Genomic DNA, 11,312 nt, shown 5'->3' with positions numbered 1-11,312 from the left:
TTTGAACCAGCCTTTCTGGGTATCTTAAGTAGAATGTTTTCAGCGTCCTAGATTGGCTAACATTTGGAGCTTGCAGGAAAACCGGATAGAAATTCTTTATTGGGGGAGGGGCTCAAACAAAATAGTCAACAAGTGGTGTCCGGGGTGGAGTGAGGGCCTCCTGCGGAGAGCAGGGCAACCTGAGGAGCGGGGAGCAGCTCCCCGCTCTCAGGGGGAGGGGCCGCTGGTTGTGAGGCTGCACCGCAGGAGGGCAGCGCCCCGGGCAGCCCCGTGTAGATGAAGCTGCCAGAGAGGATGAAGGAGCCGCACACGAGGAAGGAGGCGGTGAAGTCGCCGGTCTCATCCCTTAGGAAGCCTGAAGGGAAGGGGAAAGGAATTTGGAGGCCTCGGACTCCAGGGGCAGAGGATGGTTGCGAACGGGTCGGCTGGCTCAGGCCCTTACCTGACAGAGGAGGGCCCAAAAGCCCCCCGAGGCTCATCAGCATCAGCATCAGCCCCGTTCCCTGTACAACACCTCCAATGCCCACCAGCCCCGGGATCACGCCGAAAACCAGCGGGGCGTAACTTCCGGCGCTCAGCCCGTAGGCCCCAGCCGCGGCCAGCAGGGGGCCCCCCCAGCCCTCCTTGCTGCGCGCCACAGGCACCAGTCCCACGGCCAGCAGCCCCAGCCCGGTTAGAGCCCCGAACACCGCCAGCAGCCGCGAAAGGGGCACCCAGCCCTGGTCCGCCAGCCACCCGCAGACCAGCCGGGCGCCCGCATCCCCCACCGCAGCCACCGCCACCACCAGCGCTGCCCCATACCCCTCCAGACCCCGGTCTAAAGCGTGAGGGGCCAAGTGCACGTAGGGGACGAAGTAGCCGCCCCCCACCAGGGCCGTGCCCAGAGCAAAAACTGAGAAGGCCCGGCGTGTGAAGAGACCCAGGCCGAGGGCAGCTAGGGGTCCGCGGGGTGGGGCCTGGGGGTCGCCAGGGAGCGTCAGGGGGCGCAGCAGAGCGCCACAGGCGATAAGGTGAAGGGTAATGGCGCCAAGGAGGAGCAGGGCGCCCCGCCAGCCGAAAGTATCAAGGAGGAACTGCAATGCGGGCGCCAGGAGCAGCGAGGAGACCCCGTTGCCCGTGAGTGCCAGCCCCATGGCCAAGACTCGACGGCGGGAGAAGTAACGCGAAAGGGTCCCCAGGGCAGGGGCGAACACCAGGGCCCAGCCGGAGCCTGCGAATGGACAGGACGGGGTAAGGGCACCGGCCGGGGATGCCTGCCCCAGCAATCCCAGCCCGGCGCCTCGCGGGAGGCCCCCACCCGTTAGCCTCCAGCCCCCAACAAGCTCCTATCTCCACCATCACACGTTAAGGACCCCAGTATCCCTCTCCCCTCACCAGCAAGGACACCCAGGCCGAAGTAGAGATGCAGCAGACTGCGGGCGAAAGCCGAAAAGACGAAGCCGAGCGAGGTGAGGACGCCCCCAACCATCACCACGGGGCGTGCCCCCCAGCGGGTACTCAGGGCGCTGCCCACTGGGCCTAGAAGGGGGCGGAGTCAACGGAAGACACGCCCCTGGACCCCCAAACTCGCTCCAACAGTTCTCCTTGGCTGTTTGTCTGGCCTAAAACCCCTCCCCCAGCCTAATAGCTCCTTCCTTTGACCTCAAGACACACTCTTTTCTAGAACGTGGTTCCACCAGTCTCCCTTTCTCAGCTTGTCTGGTAATCAGGTGAGTCCCCCACCACTACGCTCACGGCCCTTCCACCCCAGTTCCCGCCTCCCTCGGGGCGCCCCTCACTGGCTGCCTGCTGCACGGCCAGGGCCAGGGCGCTGACCCACGCAGTGTCCTGAGCGCTTCGGTCAAAGTGCTCCGCGAGGTCAGGGAGAGCAAGGCCCAGGGAGCGTAACAGCCCGTAGGAGAGCCCGTTCACCGCGAAGGCTGCGGCCGCCACCACCCAGCCCCAGCCCCCGTCAGGGGGTCCGGCCGGCTTGGGGGTCATCGCCGTCTGGGGGAGGAGGAACACCTGTGAGTGAAGTCTCCACATCTGTGCCTCCTCTAGGGACCTGGCATCCCTGAGATCCAGCTTCTGGCTGCCTGCCCAGGGTGGGCACGTCACCCTGAGCACGACAGGGCGGGGAGAGGGAGCGGGAGCTAGGCCTAGGGATAGAACTCCTGGGTCCGCGCGAGGTACTGGGAGGGGGAGACAGCCGGTTCCCCCAGGCCTGGGACTCCCTCTCCCGCGCACACCTCTTCCCCCTTACCCGACCTCTCTGCGCGGTGAGGGGTAGGGGAAGGACGAGGAATGGCACGGCCTGGTTTTCTCCCCGCTTCCCGGGCGGGCGGGGCCCCGGAGGGGAGCGAGTGCAGAGATGGAGCCCAACTTGGACGGGCTCTCTCCGTAAACAGAGAACACCGCAGGGGGCCTGAGCCACCTGGGACGCGGAGGGAAGGAGGGCGGGGGCGAGCTGAGACCGTCAGCCAATCTGCCGAGCCGCGGGTGAGGCCAGACTCCGGATCCCACGGGGATTGAATTATATATACACACACACACACACACACCCAGCCCCCGGGAATGAAGCGGCGAGGAATGACTGCCGCCCCGCCCGCCCCGCTCACGTCCACGCACCTGCCGCCTGCTGCGCACGGAGGAGACGCGTGGATTGCAATCCCCAGCAAGCCCAAGGTCTGTAGGCAACGCACGAAAATAGGGGTGGTCCCTCGAAGCCTGAAGGGATGAGTAGTTTTGTTCTCAGGGAATGTTGCTGGAGGACCAGGTAAATCTCGGATATCAAATCACAGACCTCCAGTGAGTGCTTGTTGGGTGCTCAACAATGTGCCCTGAGGACGGAAGGGAAGGAGGAGGACTACCTTATTATGAGGAGTTGTGATGTACCAGGCAGTCTACACGTGTCGTCTTTCCATCCTCACAATAACCCTGTGGAGAAGGTGTCATCCTCATTATACAGATGAAGTGACTGAAGTTTGGAGAGGTTAAGTGACTTGCCCAAAATTACCCAGCTAAAAAATGGGGGAAATATTTGAATTTGGATCTGTCCAACTGCTGAGCCATACAAAGAGGACAGACCTAGGACTGAAATAGAATCTGCCAGTTGAGGGAAATGGCCTGGAGACAGTCTGATGCCAAACTGACCTGGAGATAGTGGAGTCTTTGCAGGGCCAGAGAGTATGGTTCTAAGATAGGGGTTACTGGGAGTAGAAAGGATCCTTGCAATCAGAATCACTAAAGATTTAGATTAGAATTTTGAAAACAAAGTAAGAAATCCAAGAATTGAACCCAGGTATTGATTTCCTGAAAAGCTTTATGAAAAGCATCCTTTTTACATTAGGATTAAGGTTACCATTGCTTTACTTCAACTATTGAATCAAGAGATGTGTTCTTTGGTTTAACTGCGTGTTAAATGGTATCAGAGAAAATTGGTCAATCTACAGTTTGGGGTATGCATCACCCAGCAGCCACATGATGGCAGTGTTTCCTAATTGTTGAGAAAGTAGAGTTGAATAAAGAGAAACAGCTTAAGTAGTGACACTGTAAACCTAACAAACCTTCGATGGCTCTCCACTGCCTATAGGAGGAAGAAAATCAAATTTCTCTACTGTGGGTTTAAGGCCTTTCACAAGCAAAAGTAGAGCCAGGCTACCTGTCCATTCCATCTCCCTCCCCTCTCTCCAAACCCTAGCATCTCACCTGCTCCATGGACAGGCCTAGCTTTTTCTCACTCCTGCATTTTTGCATATGTCATGACCTCTGCTTGAAATGTCCTGGATGGGATACAGGAATCCATGAAGGTTTAAGGTCCACCCCACATACCCTAGGAAAGTGGTCTCACCAGTTTCCCTAGCCTGGGGTGCTGTTGTGAAAGGCACCTGGGAGGTAGAGCCAGCAGATCCTCAGCCACCCAAGATGGCAGGGAGCCCACTTCCCGAGATGGCTGGTGAGGACTCTGCTGAACAAAGCCAACTGAAACAAATAGCTCCCTCTCCGTGGTGAAGTAAAAATGCAGGGCAAAGAGGAGACTGGGCCTCTGGGCCTGGGAGTTGTACAAAGTGAGCACCTTTACAGGACACTTATGAACCCAGAGGGCACCCCAGAGCCCGAGACTGGGGCGATTGGTTGTGAAAGGGCACATTCCTCTTCTACCTCTTGTTCCCTGTATTCTTAGAACAAATTACCATCACTGTCCATCTTTTGCTCATGGAGCTACTATAGGCTTGAGGTTGGGAGAATAAATTCTCAAGCTAGACTTCCTGGGTTTGAATCCTCTCTCTGCCACTCGTTAGCGGTATTATTGTGAGCAAGTTACTCAACCTGTCTGTGCCTCAGTTTCCTCATCTCTAAAATGGGGATAGGGCCTGCCCGGTGGTGCAAGTGGTTAAGTGCACACGCTCCCCTTTGGTGGCCCGGGATTCACAGGTTCGAAACCGGGCGCGTACCAACGCACCACGCGGCACCCCATGCTGTGGGGGTGTCCCATATAGAGTAGAGGAAGACGGGCACGGATGTTGGCTCAGGGCCAGTCTTCCTCGGCAAAAAAGAGGAGGATTGGCATCGGATGTTAGCGCAGAGCTGATGTTCCCCACCAAAAAATAAATAAATAAATAAAATAAAATGGGGTAATAGTAGTAGCTACCTGATAGGGTTGTTATGAGGATTAAGAGTCACTGTGTATACATGTATAGTAAGGGACTTAGAACAGTGCCTGGAACGTGATAGGTGTCAGCCCCCATTGCTGCTATTGCTCTGCCTCGGAGGAACCTGGCTAGACCCTACAGCACCGCTGCCCCTTTCCTACCTGGCTCTGTTTACTAATGCCTCAAGGTCAAAGAACCACAGCGGGTTGGTGAGTTCTCAGGAGAACTACATGAGCTATAAGAAGTGAATGGCTACAAAAAGAGGTTAAATGGAAATTTTTTTCTTTGTGGTGTGTGGTTTTCTTAGCATTTTCCAAAGTCTATGAGAAAATGCTGGTCTCCTATCTTGACTCTAAAAGCAAAAGAGAAGAAAGGAGTCAAAATAAGTTTTGTTCATTTGCTCCTTTATGCAAAATATTTATAGACACCTACCATGCCAGATGCTGTGCTTAGGGCTAGAGATACAAATATAAATCATACAGTCTTTCCCCTCCAAGCCCCCACAATCAAGTTAGAGAAAAAGTGAAATAAATAAATCTCAGCACAAGGAGAGGGCCACAGACACCATAGAGTGGTGCTTGGGAGGAACTGACTCATTGCACTTGGGCCTGCTGGGAAGGCTTCACAGAAGAGGAGCCCTTTGAGCTGGGTATAGAAGGATGAGTAGGAGTTTGCCAGATGGATGCGTGGGCAGGGACATTCCAGGCAAAGAGCAGCTTGTGAAAAATCACAAAGGCATGAACCAGCTTGGCACATTGTTTACTGTTTGGGGAGGTGTAAATAGCTGCTGGGTGGAGAACAGAGAGTGTGTAGGAGAATAATGTCAGAGAAAGCTGCTAGGGCAGAGGGTCCCATCATGAAAGGTCTTGTAGGCCAAGCTAAGGAATTTAGATGTTTTCCCAGAGATAGATGCTTCTCAAAAATTTCCACTAACGTAGCATTCACTAATCTTCACTAATATTGGAAGCTGACCACAGAGGAGAGAAGATTCATACCACAGTCAGAGGGGTCAGGAGGGTCTGGGGTTGTAGACCTTTTGCACTTGGGAAATTTCTTTGAAATAGCTTGTTTTACATTGAAAATTCATGTGGAATGTTGCATCCTACTTCATAATCTTCGATGCATACTTTCATAGGAAAATAATGCTTTAAATGACTAGGTAAATTATTTAAGTTTTTCTCCTTAAGTCTTCACAGATAATGCAGCAAGGTCTCCTCTGGGAAGTCGTCTGACCACACCCACTCCTAATCTGCATTAGATGCCCCCACTCTGCCTGCTTAACCCCCATCAGAGTACTTCTCAGCCTGCAGTGAAATCATCCATTTGTCTTCTGCCCCTCACCCCCACGTTGCCCTGGAGGTGGGACTTTGCATTATTGATCTCTGGATCTTTGACACCCAAAGATGCCAAAGGTAAATGATGAATGACTGAATGAAAGAAACACTCAACAAGGGGCTCATTGAATGAGTGGACTCGGGGCCCAGTGCTCCATGGGATGTGGCAGTACCACAAGAAGGAGTTACTAATGGACCAAATTGGTAATGCCTGCCCACCTGGAGAAAGCCCCAGGAGCAGATGTTGAGCTGGGTCAGGTCTTTACGGACATCTAAAGAGAGGGTCACGCTCTGTACATAATTTGCTTTGGGGACCACGAGATCTGAGAGTGTGTCTATGTTTGTGAACTTTAAAACTGCTCTGGCACTTTCTCATGGGAGCCCCTGCAAGAGGTTGTTGGGGCCTCAGGGGTCTACAACCTCGAGGAAGCCCTGAGCTGAGCCCAGCCATTCCCTGGGTACACCCACTGGGGGCTCCGTCTGCAGAAGGTGGATGGGAGGGAAGAGGGCAGACAAGGATGGATGGTGTTACCCACAGGAGTGGGTATTTATCGTATATTGAGTGGTATATTGAGCTCTATTTGAGGTAAACAAAAATAGGAGGCTTTCTGGTGTTTGGCCCAGCTGATCTTGGGCTTCTAAGTGCCTAATAGAGTTGCCTCTCACCCTCACCCCCCAGAATCCTCTCCTTCCCCGGCTCACCCAGAGACCAGGCCATGGGAAGTCGGTGTACACCTCAAAGCCCAGGCCCAGGGCTCGGAAAAGCGGAAGAACATGACCCAGGAATGAGATGAGGATGCAAAGGTTGGGGTTTGTGGTTCAGGGCCAGGGAAGCACATTGTTGAGACGCTCTGAAATGGGGGTAGGTAGTGAAGCGGGAAGATAAAGGCGCCCACTCAGGACAGTGGGGCTCATTGTATGCAGGGAACAAGTCTGCCTGGATGACCACACGTGAATGGAGAACCTCACTGAGTCCCCTGAACCTTGTGTTAGAACTGGAACTGGGTAAGGAGCTTGCTGAGTCTGGGGCTGGGGGAGGCTGGTGGTGGGGCTGAAGTTGGCACATGTCAACCAATAAGAGGCATAAACTACAAGAGAAGCAAAAAGTTTATTTGAGGTCTCAAGAATGGCAATTTTGGGGCTGGCCCAGTGGCGCAAGCGGTTAAGTGCTCGCGCTCCACTGCAGCGGCCCGGAGTTCGCCGGTTCGGATCCCGGGCGTGCACCAACGCACTGCTTGGCAAGCCATGCTGCGGCAGCGGCCCATATAAAGTGGAGGAAGATGGGCACGGATGTTAGCCCAGGGCCAGTCTTCCTCAGCAGAAAAAGAGGAGGATTGGCAGATGTTAGCACAGGGCTGATCTCCTCACACACACACAAAAAAAGAATGGCAATTTGGGGAGCACAGATTCAGGTAGAAACCAAAATAGTGTCCTGCTAGGGAGTAAAAAGTCAGAGGTTTTTAAAAGCAAAGGAGGGAGTTTGTATTACAAAGAATTTTAATTGGAGTTGGAGGCAGAGAGCTAATCTTGGCTGAATGTTGATTGGCTATTGATTCCATCTTCAGCAAGTCCACAATCCTCAGTCTTTGTGATCAGGATGTCTGTTCTCTGGCTGGCTTCTCAAACAATTGCTTGCAAAAAAATTGCAATTTTGGCCCAGTCCAAAGTTCAAGACAGCAAGGCAGTTTCTCTGGAAAGGCAGTTCCAACTCCATTTTAAAATGGCTTCGCTATAGTCACTTTTGACACACAGACAAGACCTGGGATGGGGGTGGAATGGGATGGGAGTCCTACCCCACATCACTCCTTGCTTGCTCCCTCTAGCAGGTCTGTCTCCAGTGCCTCTCCCAATCCAGTCCCCATCCCTTCTCTGCCACCACCCTTCACCCCCCACCAGCTTACATGCTGAAGGCCTGAAGCCTCTGGCCGTTGGACCTCTCTGGACAGCCCAGTCTCCAGGGCCCAGTCTCCAGGACAGTGGGGGAAGCACCCAACTAGAGTCTTTGAGCCTGGTCTGTGTGTCAAAATACCCAAATGTGTGTTATCTGGCATTTTCTGGTTCTGGAACTTTGGCCAACATCTTTGTCAAGGTTCTTAGTTGTAAGCCATGTGCACTCACTCTGACTTATTTAAGGAGAAAAATGATTGATTACAGGATACTGGGGAGCTCTCAGAATTACCAAGAAGGCTGCAGAACTAGGTTTGGCAGGAACACCAACTACCACAGGCCTAAATGGGTTGCCAAGGCCACTGCTGTCACCATTGGACGCTAGATGTCACTGCTGGCCCTTTGTGGCCACTTGGCCTTGAAACTGCTGCTGCTGCTCAGAAACATTCTCTGCTTCATTCACCACGAGCTCCAAATTCAAGCCCAGGGTCAGTGTTCCTGACGGCCTGAACCTCGGTCATGTGCTCTCATCCTAGAGGAAGGGACACGAGGAAAGTAAGCACCTGGTATTTTCAGTGTCTACAGGTAGATGAGTTCTGCCTCCCATCAAAAATAATGAGGGACGTGTCAATCATAATAAAGTGGGATGATGAGGATGATGGGAATTTCTCAAAGGAAGAGGTTCAGACACAAGGCACCCCAAAACATCCACTAAAAACAGGTTATCAGGATGGGAATGGGACTCAAATTGAGGCAGCCGTGTGTGTGCATCCTGCAAAAGCAACTTAGGCCTGGCGAATTGTTAAAAGCATAGTTCTTGAGTCCCAACTCCAAGGCTTTCTAGTCATCTATTAAAAGGTGGTAATACTTCAAAGGATTGTTGGTGAGACAAGTGAAATAAAGCTTGGAAAGGACCAGCACAACTGCAAGCACGTAGTAGCTACTCTACAAATGTAGGTTCCCTTCCATTTCATTTCCTCCCATTTTCTGGCCACAGGTAGTCAGCCCTTCATCTCTACTCCTGTCCAATCTCTACTCCAGTTCCCTGTGCTCCTTATGTCTTGATTTGATAGGGGAGTCACACCAGAAGGGGCCAGAGGTAATGTCTGTCATTTCCCTTGTGCAGTACCCAATCTTTTAGCTACCTCAGAATTTTCTGGGCCTGTTGTCTGCCTTCCCAGCCCCCTCCCGAGACCTCACATCTGACTTAAAGGACCCAGCCTCTTAGAGAACTCAGTTGACAACCCCCAGGTCGGCCCTAGGGCTGCAGCAGCCCTGCCTGGCCGGAATCTGCTTCCCAGCTGAAAAATGTCAACCAGGACCAGAAGCCACAGTAGGAAACAGAATCAGACAACAGTGTTCCTACAGCTGTAGGGATGGATGTAAATTAGACGTTCTGAAGGTCTAGCATGTCAGGCAAAGTTTTCGGGGCCTGTTCTCTTTCCCCAAGGAAAAGACACAGGGAGGACACAGGGAGGAGTGGAGCGGGGACTGACCAAGCCCGGGGAATGTCTCGAAGCCACCGGGGGTCCGTGAACTGAAGAGGCTGTGACTGGCTGCTACTGATCCCACACAAACCTCTTGTCCGTGCACGGGGTGGGTCTTTTCCCTTTCCGCGCCCTCGCTTCTGAACAGAGTTCCTCCTGTCTGGCACAAATCTTCTTTGCCCCTGCCCACACTTCAATGTCATTTCCTCTGCAAAGCCTTCTGCCTCTCTCCTACTTGCAAAACATTTTAAATCCTAGGCAGCCTCTCTTCCTAAGCATTCCTTCTCTATCCCATTCAACCAAATAGCTTCATCCAACTTGATCCACTTCTGTCTCAAGCTCTGGTCGTATCTCTTTCTTCATTCACAACCAGAAGTCTCTCGCAGTGGGGCTGATCCAGTTTAAAGCACGTTTGTGAGCCTGATACCTACTGCCTAACTAGAAGGGTGCGGGCGCGGAGTCTGGGCTGGGGGGGAAGTCACATCTGGGTAGGCCTGCAGAGAGGTGAGGGCGAGGACTTGGGCGTCTGGCCGACTGGCTGCCTAGGAGGGGCATCCTGATTTATGGGTTATGAGCTTGCCCCTCCTGGACCCAGGGATCTGGGAGGTGGGAAGTTGGTGCCAAAGGCTCAAGTGCAGATGTTTCATGATAGTGGCCAGTGAAGGCTGAGAGCAGTGAGCAGCGGGGGGGGGGGGGGGGGGGAGGCGTAGATCGGAGCCTGAGCTCTGCGATATACAAAGCCAGGCTGTTCTTAGGTGGCTTGCGGTTTCTGGGTTTATTTTCCTGTTGTCCTTGAAGAGAGTTGAGTTCTCCCCTGAGTACAGAGGGCTTAGGGCTAAAAGCTTTCCAAGTGCTTACAGAAATGTTACAGACCTGAAAAAGTTTATTAACTCCAAAATACAAAAAGTAAACTGTAAAAATCTAAAATAATGAATGCTTAAATGTTTAAATAAATGTCTGCAAAACACTATTAGTCAATCACCTTCTTGGTTAAATTTCTTTTTTTTTTTTTTGTGAGGAAGATCAGCCCTGAGCTAACATCTGCCAATCCTCCTCTTTTTGCTGAGGAAGACTGGCCCTGGGCTAACATCCGTGCCCATCTTCCTCCACTTTATATGGGACGCCGCCACAGCATGGCTTGACAAGCGGTGCGTCGGTGCACGCCCGGGATCCGAACCGGCGAACCCCAGGCTGCCACAGCGGAATGCCCGCACTTAACCGCTTGCGCCACCGGGCCGGCCCTTGGTTAAATTTCATATTCCTAAAATTTCATTACATTGGAAAACAATTTGTAGGTTAATTTTTCTCACTTCCTAGAATTTCCTAAATATTCATAATGATTGCTGAGAAATCAGAGCCAATCATAGATTTTTTTTTTTTTTTTTTTTTTTGGTGAGGAAGATAACCCTGAGCTAACATCCATGCCAATCCTCCGTTTGCTGAGGAAGACCGGCCCTGAGCTAACATCTATTGCCAATCCTCCTCCTTTTTTTCCCCTTTTTCTCCCCCAAAGCCCCAGTAGATAGTTGTATGTCATAGCTGCACATCCTTCTAGTTGCTGTATGTGGGACGCGGCCTCAGCATGGCTGGAGAAGCGGTGCGTCGGTGCGCGCCTGGGATCCGAACCCAGGCTGCCAGTAGCGGAGCATGTGCACTTAACCGCTAAGCCATGGGGCCGGCCCAAAGAACCAATCATAGATTTAATGAGTTCCTTGTAGACAAATAATTCTAAAAAAGAATAGCCTCTCAAAAATCTTATTGTATTTAGTGTGGAACATGAGCGCATTTTGATACACTCAATGTTGAGAGGTAATATAGCATAGTAGTAGGAACATGGATCCTGGAACCAGACTGCCTGGGTTCAAATTCTGGCTTTGCCACTTACCAGCTATATGACCTGGAACAAATTATTTAACCTACCTGTGCAATGGTTCCCTCATCCATAAAACAGATGATGATAAAATAGCACCTAC

General features: G+C 52.3%; 1 protein-coding gene and 1 long non-coding RNA gene across 3 annotated transcripts; one reads left to right on the top strand and one right to left on the bottom strand.

Moving 5' to 3' along the window:
* Nucleotides 1–79: 79 nt before the first annotated feature.
* SLC16A11 (solute carrier family 16 member 11) lies at nucleotides 80–1,995 on the bottom strand. Of its 2 annotated transcripts, none has more exons than XM_087440547.1 (4): nucleotides 1,746–1,995; nucleotides 1,375–1,518; nucleotides 443–1,210; nucleotides 80–355 (listed from the first exon to the last, which is right to left on the bottom strand). In XM_087440547.1, the coding sequence occupies exons 1-4, from the start codon at nucleotides 1,978–1,980 to the stop codon at nucleotides 126–128; spliced, it is 1,377 nt and encodes a 458-aa protein (XP_087296673.1). In that variant the 5' UTR covers nucleotides 1,981–1,995; the 3' UTR covers nucleotides 80–125. The 2 variants fall into 2 exon arrangements, with proteins under 2 accessions (XP_087296673.1, XP_004433233.3); XM_004433176.3 differs by having other exon boundaries at nucleotides 1,779–1,995.
* On the top strand, nucleotides 1,188–10,023 carry LOC147914910 (uncharacterized). The gene is made up of 3 exons (XR_015554640.1): nucleotides 1,188–1,448; nucleotides 1,664–1,709; nucleotides 5,819–10,023. It is a non-coding gene; the product is annotated as an uncharacterized LOC147914910 (long non-coding RNA).
* Nucleotides 10,024–11,312: the final 1,289 nt, after the last annotated feature.

Source organism: Ceratotherium simum, chromosome 16, assembly GCF_057802395.1.
Source record: "Ceratotherium simum simum isolate JZ-2026a chromosome 16, ASM5780239v1, whole genome shotgun sequence".
NCBI lineage: Eukaryota > Metazoa > Chordata > Mammalia > Perissodactyla > Rhinocerotidae > Ceratotherium > Ceratotherium simum.
The sequence above is the reverse complement of the archived record's forward strand: the minus strand, read 5'-3'. Positions and strand labels throughout refer to the sequence as shown.

What these genes read in the sequence shown, in the direction of transcription:
- SLC16A11 (XM_087440547.1), bottom strand. Translation starts at nt 1,980, where the DNA reads ATGACCCCCAAGCCGGCCGGACCCCCTGACGGGGGCTGGGGCTGGGTG. An exon ending in CGAGGGAGGCGGGAACTGGG is followed by an intron (nt 1,519 to 1,745) that starts GTGGAAGGGCCG and finishes GCCCCCTTCTAG; the next exon opens with GCCCAGTGGGCAGCGCCCTG. An exon ending in CGGCCTGGGTGTCCTTGCTG is followed by an intron (nt 1,211 to 1,374) that starts GTGAGGGGAGAG and finishes GTCCATTCGCAG; the next exon opens with GCTCCGGCTGGGCCCTGGTG.